Source organism: Chiloscyllium plagiosum, unplaced genomic scaffold, assembly GCF_037043375.1.
Source record: "Chiloscyllium plagiosum isolate Xiang-an unplaced genomic scaffold, Cpla_swu_hap1 HiC_scaffold_17, whole genome shotgun sequence".
NCBI classification, from domain to species: Eukaryota; Metazoa; Chordata; class Chondrichthyes; order Orectolobiformes; family Hemiscylliidae; genus Chiloscyllium; species Chiloscyllium plagiosum.
The window spans coordinates 2,543,509-2,566,921 of record NW_028270155.1 but is presented as its reverse complement, the minus strand read 5'-3'; the positions used below and the strand labels follow the sequence as shown (position 1 = coordinate 2,566,921).

The 23,413-nt window shown below is 47.1% G+C and overlaps 2 protein-coding genes across 4 annotated transcripts in view; both read right to left on the bottom strand.

Moving 5' to 3' along the window:
• Positions 1-18,049, bottom strand: part of LOC122558185 (WD repeat-containing protein 88-like) — a 39,738-nt gene extending 21,689 nt beyond the window's left edge. For both annotated transcript variants that reach the window (XM_043706492.2, XM_043706493.2), the window contains exons 1-4: positions 17,874-18,049; positions 16,367-16,477; positions 7,215-7,300; positions 4,665-4,728 (exon numbers count right to left, since the gene is read on the bottom strand). In XM_043706492.2, coding sequence (XP_043562427.2) covers positions 4,665-4,728; positions 7,215-7,300; positions 16,367-16,477; positions 17,874-18,017 — 405 coding nt within the window. In that variant the 5' untranslated portion in view covers positions 18,018-18,049. The remainder of the gene's footprint in view (positions 1-4,664; positions 4,729-7,214; positions 7,301-16,366; positions 16,478-17,873) is intronic.
• Positions 18,050-19,765: 1,716 nt separating this feature from the next.
• The window catches only part of gpatch1 (G patch domain containing 1), a 62,442-nt gene continuing 58,794 nt past the window's right edge, over positions 19,766-23,413 (bottom strand). For both annotated transcript variants that reach the window (XM_087995678.1, XM_087995679.1), the window contains exon 20: positions 19,766-21,075. In XM_087995678.1, coding sequence (XP_087851804.1) covers positions 21,045-21,075 — 31 coding nt within the window. In that variant the 3' untranslated portion in view covers positions 19,766-21,044. The remainder of the gene's footprint in view (positions 21,076-23,413) is intronic.

The window sequence follows — 23,413 nt, the reverse complement described above, 5'->3', positions numbered from 1 at the left end:
TTAACCCTGTATTCTGCATTCAAATATGACCTTCCAAACTGAATCACTTTGCATTTATCCAGGTTGAGCTCCACCTGTCACTTCTCAGCCCAGCTCTACATCCTGTCGATGACTTGTTGTAGCCTGCAACAGCCCTCGACACTATCTCCAACACCACTGACATTTGTGTCATCAGCAACTTACTAACCGCCCCTTCCACTTCTTCATCCAAGTTATTTATAAAATCTACAAAGAGCAGAGGCCCAAGGACAGATCCGTGCGGGACACCACTGACCTCCAGACGGAATACTTTCCATCCACTACCACTCACCGTCTTCTATCGGCCAGCCAATTCTGTTTCCAGATAGCCAAATATCCCTGTATCCCATACCTCCTACTTTTCTGAATGAGCCTATCTTAGGAAACCTTATCACATGCCTTACTGAAATCTATATACAGCACCTCCACTGCTTGTCTTGTCACATCCTCAAAGAACTCAATAAGGCTTGTGAGGCATGACCTGCCTCTCTCAAAGCCATGCTGACTATCTCTAATCACACTATGTTTTTCCAAATAGTCATAAATCCTATCTCTCAGAATTCTTTCCAGTACCTTGCTTACCACAGACGTAAGACTGACTGGTCTGTAATTCCCTATTCCCTTTCTTGAACAGAGGAACAACATTCACCTCCCTCCAATTATCCAGTCCTACTCCCGTGGAGAGTGAGGATGCAGAGATCATCGCCAGAGGCACAACAATCTCATTCATCACTTCCTGTAGTAACCTTGAATATAGGTAAAAACGAGGACTGCAGATGCTGGAAACCCGAATCTGGATCAGAGTGGTGCTGGAAAAGCACAGCAAGTCAGGCAGCATCCAAGAAGCAGGAAAATCGAAGTTTCGGGCAAAAGAACTTCATCAGGAATAGAGGGCTCAATCAGGAATAGAGCACCACTCTAATCCAGTAACCTTGGATATGTCTGGTCCAACCCTGGGGACTTATCTATCTTGATGCTTCCCAGAATTTCCAGCACATGCACTTCCTTAATATCAATCTGTTCAAGCCTATAACCTGGTCCATGGTGTTCTCACTATCAACAAGGTCCCTCTCCCTAGTGAATACTGAAGCAAAACAAAAACTCACTTAAGGCCTCCCCCACTGTTTCAGACCCCAGACACAAGTTCCCTCCACTATCCCTGATCGGCCCTACCCTCTCTCTGGCCATTCTCTTATTCCTCATGTTAAGTGTAGAAAGCCTTTGGGATTTCCCTAATCCTTCTCACCAAGGCTTTTTCATATCCCCGTTGAAACTTTATTGCTGGAACAGCACAGCAGGTCAGGCAGCATCCAGGGAACAGGAGATTCGACGTTTCGGGCACAGGCCCTTCTTCAGGAATGAGCAGAGAGTGTTCAGCAGGAGAAGATAAAAGGTAGGGAGGAGGGACTTGGAGGAGGGGCGTTGGAAATGTGATAGGTGGAAAGAGGTCAAGGTGAGGGTGATAGGTCGGAGTAGGATGGAGGCGGAGAGGTCAAGAAGAAGACTGCAGGTCAGGAAGGCGGTGCCGGGCTGGAGGGATTCGGCTGAGACAAGGTGGGGGGAGGGGGGATGAAGAAACTGGTGAAGTCCAAGTTCATCCCCTGTGGTTGGAGGGTTCCCAGTCGGAAGATAAGACGCTCCTCCTCCGACCGTCGCGTTGTTGTGGTTTGGCGGTGGACGAGTCCAATGACCTGCATATCCTCGGTGGAGTGGGAGGGGGAGTTGAAATGCTGTGCTACAGGGTGGTTGGGTTGGTTCGTCCGGGTGGCCCAGAGGTGCTCTCTGAATCGCTCCGCAAGTAGGCGGCCTGTCTCCCCAATATAGAGGAGGCCACACCGGCTGCAGCGGATGCAGTAGATGATGTGTGTGGAGGTGCAGGTGAATCTGTGGCGGATATGGAAGTTTCCTTTGGGGCCTTGGGGAGAAGTGAGGGGGGAGGTGTGGGCGCAAGTGTTGCACCTCCTGCGGTTGCAAGGGAAGGTGCCGGGAGTGGTGGTTGGGTCGGTGGGGGGTGTGGATCTGACAAGGGAGTCGCGGAGGGAGTGGTCTCTACGGAAAGCTGATAGGGGAGGGGAGGGAAATATATCCTTGGTGGTGGGGTCCGTTTGGAGGTAGCGGAAGTGACGGGGGATGATGCGCTGTACATGGAGATTGGTGGGGTGGTAGGTGAGGACCAGTGGGGTTCTGTCCTGGTGGCGGTTGGAGGGGCGGGGCTCAAGGGCGGAGGAGCGGGAAGTGGAGGAGATGCGGTGGAGGTCACCGTCGACCACGTCGGGGGGGAAATTGCGGTCCTTGAAGAAGGAGGCCATCTGTGTTGTACGTATTTTGAACTGGTCCTCCTGGGAGCAGATGCGGCGGAGACGAAGGAATTGGGAGAATGGGATGGCGTTTTTACAGGGGGCAGGATGGGAGGAGGTGTAGTCCAGGTAGCTGTGGGAGTCGGTTGGTTTGTAGTAGATGTCCGTGTTGATTCGGTCGCCTGAGATAGAAACAGAAAGTGAAGTGATTCCTGAAGAAGGGCCTGTGCCCGAAACGTCGAATCTCCTGTTCCCTGGATGCTGCCTGACCTGCTGTGCTGTTCCAGCAATAAAGTTTCAACTTTGATCTCCAGCATCTGCAGACCTCACTTTCTCCTCATAGAAACAGAAAGGTCTAGGAAGGGGAGGGAGGAGTCCGAGACTGTCCAGGTGAATTTGAGGTCGGGGTGGAAGGTGTTAGTGTAGTGGATGAACTGTTCAACCTCCTCGTGGGAGCACGAGGTAGCGCCGATACAGTCATCAATGTAGCGAAGGAAAAGATGGGGGGTGGGGCCAGTGTAGTTGCGGAAGATGGATTGTTCCACATACCCTACAAAGAGGCAGGCATAGCTGGGGCCCATGCGGGTGCCCATGGCTACTCCTTTTGTTTGGAGAAAGTGGGAGGATTGGAAAGAAAAGTTGTTCAGGGTGAGGACCAGTTCGGTCAGTCGAAGGAGGGTGTCGGTGGAAGGGTACTGGGTGGTACGGCGGGAAAGGAAGAAGCGGAGTGCTTTGAGTCCTTCGTGATGGGGGATGGAGGTGTACAGGGACTGGATGTCCATGGTGAAGATGAGGCGTTGGGGACCGGGGAAGCGGAAATCCTGGAGGAGGTGGAGGGCGTGGGTGGTGTCACGAATGTAGGTGGGGAGTTCTTGGACTAATGGGGACTCTCTCCTCAGTCCACTTTTGGGCTCTTTCTTAGCTACCCTGTAACCCTCTAAAGCTGTGCCAGATCCTTATTTCCCCAATCTTAAGTAAGCTTCCTTCTTCCTCCTGATGAGAAGCTCCTCTTCTTTTGTCATCCAAGGCTCCTTCACCTTACCATTTCTTGCCTGTCTCAGTGGGACAAAGCTGAATTGAATTGAATTTATTGTCATGTGTACTGAGGCACAGTGAAGTGCTTTGAATTGATCCAACACTCGCAACAAGTGCTCCTTAAACAGCTTCCACATTTCTGTTGTGCATTTTCCGAAGAACAATTGTTCCCAATTTATACCTCACAGCTCTTGTCTGATGGACGTATAATTTCCCCTCCCCCAATTACATACCTTTCCAAAATGTTTGTTCCTATCCCTCTCCATGGCTGTGGTAAACGTGAGGCAGTTGTCACCGTCACTGAAATGCTCTCCCACCAAGAGATCTGACACCTGGCCAGGTTCGTTGCCCAGCACCAAATCCAATATGGCCTCCCCCCAGTCGGCCTATCTACATATTGAGTCAGGAATCCCTCCTGGACACACCTGACAAAATTGGCTCAATCCAGACCATCTGCACTAAGGAGGTTCCAGTCAATATTGGGGAAGTTGAAGTCACCCATAACAACAACAACTCTGTTACATCTGCACCTTTCCAAGATCTGCTGTCCAATCTGTTCTTCCATCTCTTTGCTGCTATTGGGGGTCTATAGAAAACACTCAATAAAATAACTGCTCCTTTCCTGTTACTGACTTCCACCCATACTCATTCAGTAGCCAAAACCTCCTCAACAATCTCCTTTTCTGCAGCTGTGATGCACTCTCTAATTCACAATGCTCCTCCCCCTCCTACCCCCCTCCCTGTTATTTTTAAATGATCTAAACCCTGGAAAATCCATCAACCATTCCTGCCCCTGTGAAATCCATGTCTCTGTCATGGCCACAACATCATAGTTCCAAGTACTGATCCACACTCTAAGTTCATCACTCTTATTCCTGACACTCCTTACATTGAAACAGACACACTTTAACCCATCCATTTGCCCTCTCAACTGTGTATCCTTCCTGACAGACTCTGCATTCTATTTCTACCCATTCAACAACTACCCTCTCCTCTGATCTGTAGCCTTGGTTCCCATCCCCCGGCCAAACCAGTTTAAACCACCCCAAAGTAGTCTAGCAAATCTCCTGCCCAGGACATTAGTGCCCCTCCAGTTTCTCTGAGCTCATAGAAATACAGGAGATGTTGTAAAAATCGGTAAATGATAACCTTTCCTGCCCCTCTACTATTTATTGACAGTCACTCATACAACATTCCCACACAATCCTCCTGACAGGTGCAGATACGTCTATTCACCACCAAATTCCTCACATACACACATGCCCACCATTGACTGAGCGTCACCATTGAGATGCATTCTGAATAAACACCTACCAAAACTTTTCCAGTTTCGACATCCCATGCTTTCAATGATTTGTCCCATGAGGTGGTAAAAATTCTGTAGTTTCAAACAAAGGAAGAGGGTGAGGCTGAGTTACAGACTACAAACTGATACCGGTCCAAAGCGAGTATTCAGACTGTGAAGAAACCTCTGCTCCTGCAGGTGGCATGGAAAGGTATTGGAAGGGCGAAGGGAGACAGGAAGAGTACTTAATTTGGTGGGGTGATGGTGTGCCCCCTATCCAATCCCCAACCCTTCTCCCCTTCTGCCAGAGTTCACACCTGGGTGGGGACACCTCTGGCCAATATTTCCACCTGTCACCAAGGAACTGATAGACTGGACACTCAGAAGAGGATTCCACTCAGAGCTACAGCACATGCTCTTGCTTCCAACCACACTGCACCTCTCATCCCTCACCCCTACCACCCACTTCGGTCCTTATGATTGAGAGAAGGTTGTTGAAGAAACAGATAAACTCAGGTGGGTCTAGGACAATATCCTGAGGAACTCCTGCAGAGATGTCCTGGAGCTGAGATGACTGACCTCCAACAAGCACAACCACCTCCCTATGTGTCATGTGTGATTCCAACCACCAGAGTTTGCCCCCGATACCCACTGATTCCAGTTTTGTCTGAGTTCCTTAATGCCACACTCGGTCAAATGCTGCCTTGATGTCAAGGGCTGTCCCCCTCCCCTCCCCTCTGGAATCCAGCTCCTTTCTCCATGTTTGACCCAAGGCTGGAATGAGGTCAGGAGCTGAGTGACCCTGGTGGAACCCAAACTGGGTGTCACTGAGCAGGTTATTGCTGAGCAGGTGCAGCTTGATAGCTCTGTTACTGACACCTTCCATCACTGTACTGAGGATGGAGAGTAGGCTGATGGAACAGTAATTGGCCGGTTTGGATTTGTCCTGCTTTTTATGTACAGGACATACCTGGGCAGTTTTTCTCATTGTTGGGTAGATGCCAATGTTGTAACTGAAATGGAACAGCTTGGCTCGGGGAGAGGCAAGTTCTGGAGCACATGTCCTCAGTACGAGTGCTGGAATATTTAAGGGAGGCAGACCTCCATAGTTGAAAAGATTTTAGAGTCTGAAGGGTGAGATTGGGGAGTACTTGGAAGTGCTTGGTTAAATGGGTCTGGAAAGTCATGCCTTACTAATCTGTCAGCATTCTTTGACGAGGTAGCGAATAAGTTAGACAAAGGAGAGCCAATGGACGTGAGCTACATGGATTTCCAGAAGGCCTTTGACAAGATGCTGAGGTTACTAAACAGGACAAGAGTTCATATTTTACAGGAATGATCCTGGGGATGAAGGGCTTGTCATATGAGGGGCAGTTAAAAACCCAGGGTCTGTACTTGATGGAGTTTAGAAGGGTGAGGGGGGAATCTGAAATTTACAGAATACTGAGAGACCTGGATAGAGTGGATGCGGAGAAGATGTTTCATTTGGTAGGAGAGAGGAGGACCCGAGGGCACAGCCTCAGAGTAAAGGGACAGAGATGAGAAATAATTTCTTCAAGGGTTACACAGAGAAGGCAGGAGAATGTACCTCAGAAAAATATCAGCCATGAATGAAATGGCAGAGCAGACTCAATAGGCTGAATGGCCTAATTCTGCTCCTATGTCTGATGGTCTTATGTTGTCAGGGCCCAGAGTCTTTGCAGTACCCTGTACTTCCAACCTTTTCTTCATTTCACATGGAGACAACTGAACTGGCTGAAGACTGGTATCTGTAATGCTGGGAACCACTGAAGGAGGCCAAAATGAATCATTCACTTGACATTTCTGGCTGAAGATTGCTGCAAATTCTTCAAACTTATCTTTTGCACTGATGTGCCGGGCTCCTCCATCATGGAGGTTGGAGATATTTGTGGAGCCTCCTCCTCCAGGGAGTTGTTTAATTGTCCTCCACCATTCACAACTGGATGGGGCAGGACTGCAGAGTTTGAGCTGATTTACAATCCCACTACCAGCAAGTCAGACCCACACTCTGCAGCCCTGTTGCAGCTATGAATGGTGGATATAAATGCTCCTTGTCAGAGTGAGATAGTCATAACTTGCAGTCCAAAACAATTACTCTTAGAAAGAGAAAGACTAGCTTTTGTAGATACTTTCAAATCCACCTTATCAGAGTTGCTTTTGCATATTTGGTGGGACTTTAATCTGGATCCAGTGACTTACTTCCACTGCACCACGAGACCCTCAAATACTAATCTTTGAAACGTCTTCACTTAAATCAGGCAGGGGAACAAGGCAGGAAAGTGGAGCTGAAGTTAATCAGACCAGCCATGATCTCATTGAAATGTGGAGCAAACTTGATGGGCCAAATGGTCTATTTCTGCTGCTAGATTGTCTTATGTACAGTCACTACTTCATTGTAGCTAATTTGCACACAGCAAGATCCCACAACTCCCAGTTGACAGCGAATCTGTTTTTAGAATTAAACTGCCAGTTGCACCAAAGTTAACGTCTCTCACTCGCTCTGCAGTGAAAGGGTTTATTGATAGTGGTTTTGAAATCAGAAATAGTTGAGAGATCACCTTTGGTTGTCGTAACTGATGCAACACTCGGTGAGCGGAGTGGATTGAAGCCGAAATTCAGAGATAGTAGTTCCACCTAATAGATCCTGGCAGGGAACAAACGAAAAACACTCTGAGCAGGTTGCACAATTCCAACGATGGAAAATACATTCCTCCTTCAACCTGGAGTCAACAGCTTTAACACTTTTAAATCGATTCAAAAATCATTAATTCATAACAAGGTGGATTGAAACAGACTCATGGGATTATACAGAACATACAGAAAGGACACAAGCCATTTGGCCTCAGCAGGTCGTACTAACCATATGCTCCAGTCAAGTTTCCACACATCGTTCCACCTCTGAAACTCATCACAACCCTGTTCCTTTCTCTCTAAAACTCCCATTAAATGTGAAAGAACTCCTCAGAGGCTGGTATCCCATCACCAAATCACCCTTTATTTATTCATGAACAGTCCTTGACTACAGTACGGCCTCATACAATCAGGTGCCAGCGTGTAAGTATCTCGGACACTCCCCTTTTTGTTTTATTTTTGGTTATCCCCACACTGCTGGGATACAGCAGTAGTGCTTAATGTTCCCCACAGCACCCATGGGATGTGCGCGTGTGTGTGTGCACGTGTGTGTGTGTGTGTGTGTGTGTGTGTGTGGGGGGGTGGGGGTGTGTGTGTGTGGGGGGGGGGGGGGGGTGTGGGGGGTGTGTGTGTGCGCGTGTGTGTGTGCGTCCCATTCTGCAAATAATGTTATTCAATATTTCTACCACCAGGAAAAACACCATGTAGCCAAGGGACCAGTCACAAGCAAGGTCTGGTAGGAGCAATGCTACTCCCCTTTTTACCTGTCAGCCAGATTAACAGCCCCAATCAGGGAACTCATATTCTATAAAGTTCAGCTGGCTGACCCCATTCCAATCCCTACAAAATACATCTCTTCTGTTCACCTCACTCAATCCCAGAGGGACTGAGTTCCATCTTCTCACCTGTTTGTAGAAAGAGTCATAGAGATATACAGGCGGAAACAGACCCTTCGGTCCAACACGTCCATGCCAACCAGATATCCCAATCCAATCTAGCCCCACCTGCCAGCACTTGGCCCATATTCCTCCAAACCCTTCCTATTCATATGCCCATCCAGATTCGGTTTTTTGGTGCACCATATTTGTAAGGAAGTCAGGGGGAATATATTCCATAATTATTCTGTGCCAATTCGCAAGTCCAGGAGGGCCCTCAGCCATCCAGTTTACCAAAATATTTTTCCTTGCACAGAAAGAGAGAATGGAAAATAATCTCTTCCCAGTCGTAATTTCAAGTGTTCTTTATCCAATAAGTGTGTCTCCTGTAGGAGAGCTACATCAACTATTTCTTTTTTGAGGTTTGATAATATTCTCTTCCTTTTGATTGGTGAATTACTCCCCTTGACATTCCAGGTGCTCCATTTAACCGACTGATTAACCATAATCGCCGGGCAAGTCCGAGACCCCTCGAGAGAAGAAACCTTATCCAAAACGTCCCAAGCATAGAGCGTATAAAATTCACAAAAATAAAGGCTCTTTAATACACTCACATCAATATAATAAAAAACATATTTAAATGGAGATTTTCCCCCTTGTTCCCAGGGGGCATCACTTCCTTTTCAAAAGCACATCATATCCTTTCCCAACCAGTGCCCATCCTTGACCCAGGCACCCCACGATAGGATAAAGAAAAAATTCAAATATACTACAAAGCTAAAATTAACAGTGAGTACCCTACCCCCCACCCACTCACACCAACACCTAGATATATTTGGTAATGTTAATACCATGTATGAACATATATAACTATAAAATTACAGTCTCAACAAATAATAATTAAATATAGTAATACAAAATAACAGGGGAAAACAGCCCCGCTCCTAAAGACAGAGATAAAATAGGATAAGGCAACCACTTTCCCCCACCTACATTAACTAGACCCTCCGGCCTATATATATATAAAAAAAGGTGAGAAAATCGCTAAGTGAAGAACAAATAAATAAACTCCTCTCCCCACCTCCCGGAGATAATATTAAACAGTAAGGTAATAAAAGGAAAGAAAAGGAGGTAAACCGGGATGGGGGGAGGGCAAAACAACATCAATTAACTCTTACAATTTATCTAAGATAGTCCAAAAATTCCTTGGCTTTTTCTGGCGATCCGAAGTTGTACACGGACCCTTCATGGCTAAAATGTAGCGTCGCTGGGTAGTGCAAGGAGTACTGAATATTTAAGTCCCTTAAATGCTTCTTCGCTTTGTCAAATGCCTTCCTCTTTCGGACCAAAGCTGGGGAGAAGTCCTGAAATAATATAATCTTGGATCCTTTATAAATCATGGCTTGGGGATCTTTCCCAAGATTTCTGGAGGCTTCTAGGAGTATCTGCCTTTCCTTATAGCTCTGCAGCCAGAACAGGACCGGGCATGGGCGCTGGTTCGAGCCGGGCCTGCATATTGCGACCCGGTCAGCCCATTCTACCCTTACCTGGCCTGATCCAGCTTCCAAATTTCAAAGCTGTGGAAGTCACGGTTCGAGAAATGCTGTAAGCTGGCCTTCCTCTTCCCGTTCGGGAAGGCCCAGCAAAGGAATTTTTTTGTGATTCTCTAAGGTCCGACCTCGCTGTTCGAAAGTCCGGACCCGATCCACGGCCGATTCTGTTATAGTCTCGGAGGTCGCGGCCTTTAGCTCCGCCCCTCCGACTTGGCGCTCGATTTCCTCGATGTCTCGGTCGTGCTTTTGTCGCGCGGCCGAGAGTGAGTCCCATTGGCTCCGGGACTCTTCAATGAAGGTGTCGAACTTCACTTCGAGTTTGGAGATTACTTCCTCAAGGCTCGCCACCATAGGTAAGTCCCCCAGGGTAGCTGTGGACACCTCTACTGCAGCTGGGGAGGATGGGGGAAGGGTTCCTGCCGGCTGAGAACTGCGGGCTCCCTTCCCTTTAGTCATTTTTACAGGACACTAGACTGTTTAAATTTAGTACAGAGCAACTAATTACATTAAGTAAAAACTATTTTAAATGATTTGGTGAGTGTGGTGGAGGCGGGTGGCCCACTTTGCCCAAGTCTTGGGAGGAGCACTATAGACTCAGACTTGCTGGGTCGCCGCCATCTTGGATCTCATCAAACGCCTTCTTCACTATCCTATCTACCTGCGACTCCACTTTCAAGGAGCCATGAACCTGCACTCCAAGATCTCTTTGTTCAGCAACACTCCCCAAGACCTTACCATTAAGTGTATAAGTCCTGTTAAGATTTGCTTTCCCAAAATGCAGCACCTCACATTTATCTAAATTAAACTCCATCTGCCACTTCTCAGCCCTGATCAAAATCCTGTTGTAATCTGGGGAAACCCTCTTCGCTGTCCACTACACCTCCAATTTTGGTGCCATCTGCAAACTTATTAACTATACCTCTTATGCTCGCATCCAAATCATTTATGTAAATGACGAAAAGTAGTGGACTCAGCACCGATTCTTGCGGCACTGCACTGGTCACAGGCCTCCAGTCTGAAAAACAACCGTCCACCACCACCACCCTCTGTCTTCTACCTTTGAGCCAGTTCTGTATCCAAATGGCTGGTTCTCCCTGTATTCGGTGAGACCTAACCTTGCTAATCAGTCTACAATGGGGAACCTTGTCGAATGCCTTACTGATGTACATATAGATCACATCTACTGCTTTGCCCTCGTAAATCCTCTTAGTTACTTCTTCAAAAAACTCAATTAAGTTTGTGAGACATGATTTCCCACGCACAAAGCCATGTTGACAATCCCTAATCAGTCCTTGCCTTTCCAAATACATGTACATCCTGTCCCTCAAGATTCCCTCCAACAACTTGCCCACCACCTATGTCAGGCTCATCGGTCTATAGTTCCCTGGCTTGTCCAGCTCACTGGTCTATAGTTCCCTGGCTTGTCCAGCTCACCGGTCTATAGTTCCCTGGCTTGTCCTTACTACACTTCTTAAACAGTGGCACCACGTTAGCCAACCTCCGGTCTTCCAGCACCTCTGCTGTGACTATCGATGATATAAATATCTCAGTAAGAGGCCCAGCAATCACTTCCCTCACCTCCCACAGAGTTCTAGGAGACACCAGATCAGGTCCTGGGGATTTATCCACTTGTGTGTGTTTCAAGACATCCAACACTTACTCATCTGTAATATGGATATTTTTCAAAATGTCACCATCTATTTCCCTACATTCTATGTCTTCCACATCCTTCTCCACAGTAAACACTGATGCAAAGTACTCATTTAGTATCTCCCCCATCTCCTGCAGTTCCACACAAAGGCCGCCTTGCTGATCTTTAAGGGGCCCTATTCTCTCCCTAGTTACCCTTTTGTCCTTAATGTGTTTATAAAATCCCTTTGGATTCTCCTTAATTCTATTTGCCAAAGCTATCTCATGTCCCGTTTTTGCCCTCCTGATTTCCCTCTTAAGTACACTCCTACTGCCTCTATACTTTTCTAAAGATTCACTCGATCTATCCTGTCTACACCTGACAATATGCTTCATTCTTTTTTCTTGGGCTTCTCCTGAATTCCCCGGTTGGATTTCTCGGTGACTGTTTGATATTGACAGTCTCTTATTATGGCAGAAGTGATTACTGCAGAAGCTGGAGATTAGAGTCAAGATTAGAGTGGTGCTGGAAATTTTACAGCAGGTCAGGCAGCATCCGAGGAGCAGAATTCCTGATGAAGGGCTTTTTACCCGAAACGTTGATTTTCCTGCTCCTCGGATGCTGCTTGAACTGCTGTGCTTTTCCAGCACCACTCTAATCTATTCTTTTATTATGCTCTTCCTCACAAGAGAAAACATTCCCTGAATATCAACTCGATCAAAACCTTCCATCACTTCAAAGATCTCTGTGAGGTCACCACTCAGCCTTCTCCTTTCAAAAACAATGGTCAGATTGTACAATGAAAGCTGTGTGATTAATGTCATTATTTCTGAGAGACGGAATTTTTTGAGGACATGACCAAGAGATAGATGAAGGCAGAGTGGAAGACATTGTCTAGACTTTATCAAGACCTTTGACAAGGTTCCACATGATTTGACTGATTACTAAGTTTAGATCACATGGGATCCATAAAGAGTTAGTCACTGGATACAAAATTGGCTTGACAGTAGTGGACGGAGGTGATGGCAGACGGTTGTTGTACAGACTGAAGGCCTGTGACCAGCAGTGTGTCACAAGGATCGGTGCCAGGTCCACTGTTTTTCAGTTATATAAATGATGTGGATGAGAATATAAGAGGCATGATTAGTACATTTGTGGCTGACACCAAAATTGGTGGTATAGTGGACAGTGAAAAAGGGTATCTAAGATTACAAAGGGATCTTGATCAATTGGGTCAATGGACAAAGGAATGGCAATTAGAGTTTAATTTAGAGAAATGCAAGGTGTTCCATTTTAGTAAGACAAACCAAGGCAGGACTTACATAGTTAATGGTAGGGCCATGTGGGGTGTTGTTGAACAGCGACACCTAGGAGCTCAGGTACATATTCCTTGAAAGTGGTATCACAGGTAGACAGGATAGTGAAAAAAGTGTTTGACACGCTTGAATTATTGGTCAGTGCATTGAGTACAGGAGTTGGGAGGTCATGTTGCGGCTGTACAAGACATTGGTGAGATCACATTTGGAATACCGTGTACAATTCTGGTTGCGCTTCCACAGGAAGGATGGTATTAAACTGGAAAGGGTGCAGTAAAGATTGACAAGGATATTACTGAGACTGGAGGGTTTAAGTTACAAAGGGAGGTGAATAGGCTTAGACCTTTTATCCTGGGATGTAGGATGCTGGGGGATTATCTTATAGAGGTTTATAAAATCATGGGGGGCATTGGTAGGGTAAATAGACAAGGTATTTTCCCCAGAGTAGGGGAGTCCAAAACCAGAGGCCATAGGTTTAAGGTGAAAATGGAAAGATTTAAAAGGGAACCGAGGGGCAGCTTTTTCTCACAGAGGGTGGTGCATGTATGGAATTAACTACCAGAGTCAAGGCAGTGGTAGAGACAGGTATAATTACAATATTTACAAGATGTTTGGACAGGTATATACATAGGAAAAGTTTTCGAGGGAAATGGGCCAAATGCGAGCAAATGGGACAGGTTCCATTTCGGAAACCTGGTTGGCCCTTTTCTGTGCTGTATGATTCTGACTCTTTCGTTTAGATTTCAAACTCGTGGCCTGGGTGTTGGCTAAACTTTTGTAAAGGGGTTTAAAAATCAATTGGTCAGTCTTTTTGCAGCGATGACATTGAAAGCTGCACATGCCAGGGACAGCAAACACCCTTGGATTGTGAATGGAACTTTGTTTACACTGATTTACAGCATCTGCAGTTTTTTAGGTTTTTATTTAGTATCTAACTCACTGCCACATCTCTTCTAGGCATGTCCACCTTGAAGACGTCCTGCTCCTCTCTCCGATGGGATCTGCATTATGGACTGCTTTGTCTGTCCAACTGCTCTTCTCTCTCTCTTTGGGCTCTATCCCTACCTGTTGTTTTCTCCTTACCCCCTCCCTCCATCCTATCTTCTGCATATAAACCAACACTTCCCTAGCTACCATCAGTTCTAAGGAAGGTTCACTGGACCCCAAAACGTTAACTCTGATTTCTCTTCATGCATGCTGCCAGACCTGCTGAGCTTTTCCAGCAGTTTCTGTTTTTATTTCTGATTTACAGCATCTGCAGTTTGTTTGCTTTTTGTTTACACTTGTGTGTTTATGACCAGCGAGAGAAACGTTAGGCCATAAGCTGGATCAGGATACAAGATGAGCAGGTTTTTAATTATTTAGTTCAAACGTTTTTGGGCTCAATTCAAAGGATACTTGACAGGATTAGCACAAATATAGTCTCTCTAAAAAAGGAGATTGTTCAGAACAGTTCAGGAATTAAGTTATTTCTGTAAAAGAGTAGTTTGTGAAACTTCCAGTCCAGAGTATTTGGCGAGAACCTCTGCGGATTATTGGAAGGCTGAGGTCTCAGTGTTGTGAGTATTGATGGGGAAAGACTTCACAGCTTATAGGTCTGGATCTGAAACAAAGCAATTAAGTCAAGCCTATAGATTAGACAGGGAAGGAAAATTTATTTGGATTTTCATTAACTGTAAAGTTGTATTGTTGGAGAGTGGATGGGATTTTGGTTTGCTGTGTATTTCAATATCTTTCAAACTGTGTTATATTTAGATAGCTTGATTTGATTTGTTTTATTTTTCAGGCTTGTACGCATATGTTTTAGTGAGAGACTCCCATGTTAAATTCACAAAAACGATCTATCAAGTCAGATCTCATTCTGGGATTTGACGTGTCCAGTCGTGATACAAGCTGGGATCATAACAACTACCAATCCTTTCCTGATAGTTTGCATATTATTCTTGTAAATATTCTGTGCACCCTCTGGAATGATTCCATTTCCTTTCTATAATATGATAACCTGAACTCCATGCTACTGCAGTCTAATTGTATTCTAGCCAAGGTTCAATACAATTTTAGCAAAAACCGCAACTTTTCAATTCACTCCCTCAAGAAATAAAATCCAGTGATTTATTTGATGCTAAAATTTCACACAACCTTTAGGGAATTGGTGTGTTAGTTCTTCAAGATCTCTAAAGAGACTCACAACTTCCTAGCAGTAAAGAGACTTCCCCATCCTTCCTGCTATTGATTTGTATTGAACTTCAATTACCAATTATTTGCCTGATCTGCAAGTTTATTAAGGCCCCTGTAATAAGTTTCAGAGGGTTACAGACAGCTTGATGTGAGCAGAGGAAATTCAATGTAGACGGATTCAGTGATTGGAAAAATGAGGGGAAACATTAAGTTGGCTGGCTAGGGTGGATGATGGATGTCACAAAGCTGGTGCTGATGATTCACAGAGGCTGTTTGAGCATGGCACTGGACAGGACAATGTGGGATAGCACAGAGGGTCAGCCGGCTGGCAGGAATGGTGACAAGCAGCAACAGCTGCTGCTTTAAAGGGGATGCAGGAACAGAAAGGTACACAGGAACGACATGCATAGAAACACTTGCACATATGTGGGCCAATAGGCCAAGGAGTGGCAGATGGAGTTTAATTTAGATAAAGGTGAAGTGTTGAATTTTGGAAAGGCAAATCAGGACAGGGCTTACACACTCAATTGTAAGGTCCTGGGAATGTTGCTGAACAAAGAGACCTAGGGATGCAGGTGCATAGTACTTTGAAAGTGGAATCAAAGGTAGATAGGATAGTGAGAAAGGCATTTGGTACGTTTGCCTTTATTGGTCAGTGCATTGAGTATAGGAGTTGGAAGGTCATGTTCCAGCTGTACAGGTCATTGGTTAGGCCACTTCTGGAATACTGCGTTCATTTCTAGTCTCCCTGCAATCGAGAGCAGTTGTGAAATTTGAAAGGGATTCAGAAAACATTTACAAAGTTGTTACCAGATGGGAGGGTTTGAGCGACAGGGAGAGGCTGAATAGGCTGGGGCTGGTTTCCCTGGAGCATTGGAGGCTGAGGGCTGATCTTATAGAAGTTTATAAAATTATGAGGGATATGGATAGGACAAATAGACAAGATATTTTCCCTGGGTTGAGGGAGTCAAAACTCAAAGGCATAGGTTTAAGGTGAGAGGAGGAAGATTGAAAATTTGTTTCACACAGATGGTGGTATCTGGAACAAGCTGCCAGAGGAAGTGGTGGAGGCTGGTACAAATTGCAACATTTAAAAGGTACCTGGATGGGTATATGAATAGGAAGAGTTTAGATGGATATGGGCCTAATGCTGGCAAATGGATGAGATTAATATCGGATATCTGGTTGGCATGGACAAGTTGGACGGAAAGGTCTGTTTCCGTGCTGTATGACTCTATGACTGTATATAGCTGCTATCATAAACTCAGTACATCCCAAACTCACATCCAGCCAGTTAAGTAACTTTTGGAAGTAAAGACACTGATGATATAGAAAATGCAATAGCCAGAATGTACACAGCAAGATCTGACAAATGACAGTTTGATAAATGACGAGACAATGTGTTTCACTGTAGCTAGTGGAAGGTTAAACAGTGGCTCCTTCACACAAGGCACTGCTTAAAATAGTGCCAGTACAATCTGTGATATATGTCTGACAGGTTATAAAGGGCACTGTGAACAGTCTTACCCAGAGAATGACACGTCCATCAAAAGAACACGTCAGAAACCTGCTGTCACTGAAACAGAATTTGCAGCAGCTGGCTTGATTGGTATGGGCTGTCATCACCCGGAATGGGATCTGAGCAGAGAGACAGGCACAGATATTAATACACCATGGCACGCTCACACCCCTCTCTGACCCTATCCCCACCCTCAAACCTGTCTCTGACCCTATCCCCACCTTCACATCCCTCTCTCTGACCCCATCCCCACCCTCAAACCTGTCTCTGACCCCAAACCCCATCCTCACACCCTGCTCTCTGACCCCATCCCCATCCTCACACCCCGCTCTGACCCCAAACCCCACCCTCACTCCCCCCTCTCTGACCCTCACCCCCTGACCCCTGAACCCCCTCTCTGACCCCCCACTCCATCTCTGACCCCTCACCCCCCCTGACCCTCACCCCCCTCTCTGACCCTCATCCCCCTCTCTGACCCTCATCCTGCCCTCTCTCTGACCCCTCACCCCAATGACCCTCACCCCCCCTCTCTGACCCTCACCCCGCCCTCTCTGACCCCTCACCCCCCCTGACCCCTCGCTCCCCCCTCTCTGACCCTCACCCCCCCTCTGACCCCTACCCCCCTCTGACCCCTCACTCCCCCCTCTCTGACCCCTCACCCCCTGACCCTCACTCCCCCCTCTCTGACCCCTCACCCCCCTCTCTGACCCCTCACCCCCCCGACCCTCACTCCCCCCTCTCTGACCCCTCACCTCCCTCTCTGACCCCTCACCCCCCCGACCCTCACTCCCCCCTCTCTGACCCCTCACCCCCCTCTCTGACCCCTCACCCCCCCGACCCTCACTCCCCCCTCTCTGACCCCTCACCCCCCTCTCTGACCCCTCACTCCCCCCTCTCTGACCCCTCACTCCCCCCTCTCTGACCCCTCACTCCCTGACCCTCACTCCCCCCTCTCTGACCCCTCACCCCCCTCTCTGACCCCTCACCCCCCCGACCCTCACTCCCCCCTCTCTGACCCCTCACCTCCCTCTCTGACCCCTCACCCCCCCGACCCTCACTCCCCCCTCTCTGACCCCTCACCCCCCTCTCTGACCCCTCACCCCCCCGACCCTCACTCCCCCCTCTCTGACCCCTCACCCCCCTCTCTGACCCCTCACCCCCCCGACCCTCACTCCCCCCTCTCTGACCCCTCACCTCCCTCTCTGACCCCTCACTCCCTGACCCTCACTCCCCCCTCTCTGACCCCTCACCTCCCTCTCTGACCCCTCACCCCCCCGACCCTCACTCCCCCCTCTCTGACCCCTCACTCCCCCCTCTCTGACCCCTCACTCCCCCCTCTCTGACCCTCACCCCCCTCTGACCCCTCACTCCCCCCTCTCTGACCCCTCACCCCCTGACCCTCATTCCCCCCTCTCTGACCCTCACCCCTGACCCCACACCCCGCCCTCTCTCTGACCCCTCACCCCTGACCCCGCTCTCTCTGACCCCAGGCCGGCCCCCCTCTCCCCCCGGTACCTGGGCCAGGCTCTGGCTCCCCCAGGCGCTCTCCTCGGTCCGGGCCCTGCCGATCCTGGGGTTACCCAGAGCCAGCGGGTCATTGGGGGGGTCTCCCTCCGCCTGGGCCTGGGGCCCGCTCACCGAGGGGCACCTGACCAACATCGGCACGATCCGGCCGGGGAAGGCCTCACAGCCGCGGGGCCCCGCACCCCCCAGCGGTTACCATGGAGACGGGGACACGCGGGACAGGGGGCGGGGCTAAGGTGAGCGTGACCCTGCCGTGACCTGTGACCTGTGACCCGTGTCAGTGACCAGCCTCAGGAGGACAGTCCCTGTCCACAGCCACCTGAAGGAGCAGGGCTCTGAAAGCCAGTGCTTCCAGTTAAGTGGGCGGCACGGTGGCACAGTGGTTAGCACTGCTGCCTCACAGCGCCAGAGACCCGGGTTCAATTCCCGCCTCAGGCGACTGACTGTGTGGAGTTTGCACATTCTTCCCGTGTCTGCGTGGGTTTCCTCCGGGTGCTCCGGTTTCCTCCCACAGTCCAAAGATGTGCAGGTCAGGTGAATTGGCCACGCTAAATTGCCCGTAGTGTTAGGTTAAAGGGGTAAATGTAGGGGTATGGGTGGGTTACGCTTCGGCGGGTCGGTGTGGACTTGTTGGGCCGAAGGGCCTGTTTCCACACTGTAAGTAATCTAATCTAAAAACCTTGTCCACCCCAAACCAACACCGGCACCTCCACATCACATTGACACACCCAGTTACAAACCACACAGCACCAGGTCATAGTCCAACAGGTGTAACTGGAAGCACTAGCTTCCGGAGCGACGCTCCTTCAGCAGGTGGTTGTGGAGAAACACAGTTGTAAGACACAGAATTTATAGCAAACGTTTAGTGTGATGTAACTGAAATTATACATTGAAAAATACCTGGTTGAGTCTTTCATCTGTTAGAATGACCATGATAGTTTCACTTCTTTCATATGTAAGTCACAAAACTTTTTTTTACATTCTCAGGTTAACTGTAACAATTGGTGTCAGCGCAGATATGATGTTGAGATGTTTAAGGTGTTCCCTGTGTTCCCTGACTGTGCCATAATGTTTAGACTAAAACACAAGTTAACAGAGACCTACATGAATGCATGCAATTTTTGAGCAAAGTACAATGTAACTCTGCAAGTACAAATTTACCCCACAAACGTATATGTGTGCATGTGGGTTTTTGTGTGTGTGTGTGTGTGTCTATCTGGGATGGGGGGGTTGTGAGTGTCTGAGAGAGAGAGAGAGAGAGAGAGAGTGTGTGTGAGTGAGTGAGTGAGTGAGTGTAAAGTGGTCCAAGTCTGAGAGAGGATGCATGTGTGTGTGTGTGTGCGCATGTCTGTGTATACATGTGTCTGTGTGAGTATAGGAGAGTGTGTGTCTGTGTGTGTGTATAGTGCAATGGTGGTCACCTGTAGTGTGACATGAACCCAAGGTCCCAGTTGAGGCCTTCCCTATGGGTACCAAACTTAGCTATCAGCCTCTGCTCGGCCACTTTTCACTGCTGCCTGTTACACCCAGTTAGGCAGGAATAACTGAACACAGGCTGCAAACAGACCCTGGGTTTAAACCTGGACATTTAAGAAATACAGAGACTATGTGACAGAGAAATTAAAGTAAAACAAGGATGAGAATTTTAATATCAACGTATTGTCAGATAAGGATATACAGATTATTGAGTGCAGCTCTAATGGCTGGATGCTACGTGAGCCCCAGTTACAACTGCCCGAGCTGTGCAACATAGGAACACAAGCCCATGATCAGCCTGACTCTGTGAAGACAGAATCTGGGACATGTTTTGCTTTGTGCAAGTAGAGCAGTAGCTGCTTGGCGTAATTCCACCGCAACCCTCAGTTCAGAATGAAAGCAAAATGGAAAAGTTTAATAAATACTTTATTAATGACAGTATGAAACTGTACAAAATTGAACTTGTATCCAAACTCAGTCACAGCTTGATTCATTGTACATTAGATTAACTGTGCCTGTGAGACCTTGACAGCAAAACATTCATTTACAACAATGACAGATTGTTTACGTCCAGCCAAAATGGAACCTCATTTCAAAAGGAAATCCAGTTCTTTTGTTCAATTCGGAACTCTATCTCAAGTTGTATTATCCTCAACTCATTTAAACCTCCTCTGTTACAGTCTCATTTCTTTGATGAGCATTCTGGAAAGTTTCATTTCAATAGCACCTTTCATAATCTCAATATCCTCAAGTGCTTTTCAACCAGTGAAGTACTTTTGAAGTGTAGTTAATGTTGTATGGTGGAAAACACCATAATCAATTTACACAGAGGATCCCACAACCTCACAGGCCACACAAGTAGAGACTGCTTCTGTTCTGTCACAGTTGCTCTGAATTCATTCCCTGGAGAATTTCTCCTTCTGTATCCATGTAGGGAGGAGTTGGGAGCCAGAGGAATGACTCAGCACCATCACTTTGTTCCTTGACAGTGCGGAATCGATAGTTTAGCAGAGACAAGCCATACGCCCTCCATAAACTGCAGCACCGCCCTGTGCCCTCCACCAACCCCTGCCTTGGACTGGCCTGGGTCTCTGGGTACCTCTGACACTTCAGAGTGCAATCACAATATTTACCTAGAATTAATTCTGACAAATAGAAGATACCACAACAGATCCAGCAGCCTCAGTGAGCGAGCACAGAATGATCTGCAGGCTATTCAGAGAGGTTCACAATAAACAGTCTGGGGTAATGAGTAAAAGACAATGGTGAGGTTTGTTCTCCAGTTTCTCTGTGCTGGTTAAATACTTAGCATAGAGAGGCCAGCAATCCAGCATTAACCCCATGACTTCCACATTGGCATCATTGCAGCACAAAGCTAATACAAGTGCAGTATCAATTGACTGGACGACTTATTAAGACAGAAAGCCACAGCTGTCCAGGGTGCTCTGACAAAATGTATGATGTCCTGACAGTTGGTTAAAAACGAAATGATAAAAACTGCTCACAGTGACTGAACCAAGCTGCCCAGTGTCAGTGCTCCTGGTCTGGTTCCCTCCCTATTGTCGGGAAGTTCCTGACAAACTATAAGAGAAGGTTTCAGCCAATCACATGATTGGATCTAGTGTGCTGTGATGGTGGATGCAGGAGGGACTGGTTAACCAGCTTCTCTTTCTCCACTGCCCTGTCTCACCGTCTCACCAATGGAAGCGTTTTCAATCTGTGAATCAGAAAACGGAGATTAGGCTTTACAGCAAATAGTGAGTTAGGGTCACTTTATGAGAATATTGAAAGGAGGTTAGAAAATTTAGAAAACTGTTCTGAAGGTGTCACTGGACCCAAAACATTAACTCTGGTTTCTCTCCACAGATGCTGCCAGACCTACTGAGAAAGCTGGATAGATTTTTGAAAACCATGGGAATGAGGGATATGATAAAAGGAAGAATATATTTGAAGTAGGAGATGAGCCACAATCTCATCAACTGAGGGGAGCAGGCTCAAGGGGCTGAATGGTAGAACTTAGACTCCCACTGCTGTTTGAGAAGATGGACTTTAGAATCAATCTTGGAGGAATGCTTTCATATAGTGGATCGCAAGGTGATCTAATTGCGTTATAAATAGATATGATGAATGCAGCAAGGAGATAAAGTTGACAGTAATGGTACAGGCAGCATTGACTGAATGGCCATTATCATTGAGAAACAATGACTATTTTTCACCACAACAGAAGGCAATAAGAGTCAATGTTAGAGTGGGCCTGGAGTAACATGTAGGGCAGGCCAGCGAGGAGAGGAATGGGAGATATGGGAAGGTCAGCCTGGGCCGGATTCGGACTGGACCTACATGCAAGTCAGATTAAATAGAAGTAGAACTGGGGTCACGGAAAGGTCAGACTGGGTAGGGCTGGACTTGGGAGTGTGTTTTAGGAACAGTGACCATAATTCCGTAAGTATTAGGTTACTTCCAGATCAGGGTAAGAGTAGGCCTGAAGTACTGAACTGGGGGATGGTTAATTCCGCAATATTCAGCAGGAATTTTGGAATGTAGATTGGGGGCTGCTGTTTGAAGGTAAGTCCAAATCTGGCACGTGGAAATCTTTTAAAGACCAGTTGATTAGATTTCAGGACCACCATGTTCCTGTGAAAATAAAAGAAGGACGGCAAGACTCAGGAACCGTGGATGACAAGAGAAATTGAGAGCTTATTCAAAATGAAATACGAGACATACATAAGGTTTAGGAAACTGGAGAGAGAGAGAGCGCGCCACTGAAGAGGAATAACAAAGGAAGCAGATTTGCTCACTGAGCTGGAAGGTTCATTTTCAGATGTTTCGTCACCATACCAGGTATCATCATCAGTGAGCCCCGGATGAAGCACTGGTGGCTTGGTCCACTTTCTATTTGTGTGTTTAGGTTTCCTAGGGTTGGTAATGTCATTTTCTGTTCTTTCTCTCAGGGGATGGTAAATGGAATCCAAGTCAACGTGTTTGTTGATAGAATGCCAGTTGGAATGCCATGCTTCTAGGAATTCTCATGTGTGTCTCTGTTTGGCTTGTTCTAGGATAGATGTGATGTCCCAGTTGAAGTGGTGTCCTTCCTCATGGGTAAGTAAGGATACCAGTGAGAGTGGATCATGTCGTTTGTGGCTAGTTGCTGTTCATGTATCCTGGTGGCGAGTTTTCTGCCTGTTTGTCCAATGTAGTGTTTGTTACAGTTCTTGCACGGTATTTTGCATGGACGTTAGTTTTGCTTGTTGTCTGTCTAGGGTCTTTCAAGTTCATTAGCTGCTGTTTTAGTGTGTTGGTGGGTTTGTCGGCTACCATGATGCCAAGAGGTCTGAGTAGTCTGGCAGTCATTTCTGAGATGTCTTCGATGTAGGGGAGAGTGGCTAGGGTTTGTGGACGTGTTTTGTCTGCTTGGTTGGGTTTGTTGCTGAGAAATCACCAGACTTGTTCATTGGGTACCCATTCTTTTTTAATAGACTGTCGAGGTGATTTTTCTCTGCTCTGCATAGTTCCTCTGTGCTGCAGTGAGAGGTGGCTCAATGAAATAATGTTCTGATGCAGCTTCATTTGTGGGTGTTGGGGTGATTGCTTCTGTAGTTCAGTATTTGTTCCGTATGTGTTGTTTTCCTGTAGACACTGGTCTGAAGTTCCCCATTAGCTGTTCGCTCTACTGTGACATCTAGGAATGGCAGCTTGTTGCTGTTTTCCTTCTCTAAGGAGGGTATTATTGATGGTCTTAATGAGGAAACCTTCAAGTAGAGCATTGGCTATTCTCCAGTTCTCTGGGACTGAAGGATTTGGGTGATGGAGTTTAATCTGAACAAATGTGAGGAGATGCTTTTTGGAAGGGCTAATGTAGGAGGAGAGTATACAGTAAATGGCAGGTCCCTTAGCAGCAACATACAGAGGGAGCTGGGCATCCAGGTCCCACAGTTCCCTGAAAGGAGCATCACAAGAGGATAAGGTGGTCTGGAGGACATATTGCATCCTTACCTTCATTGGTCGGGGCATACAGCATGAAAATTGGCGACTCATGTTGTAGCTGTACAGGACTT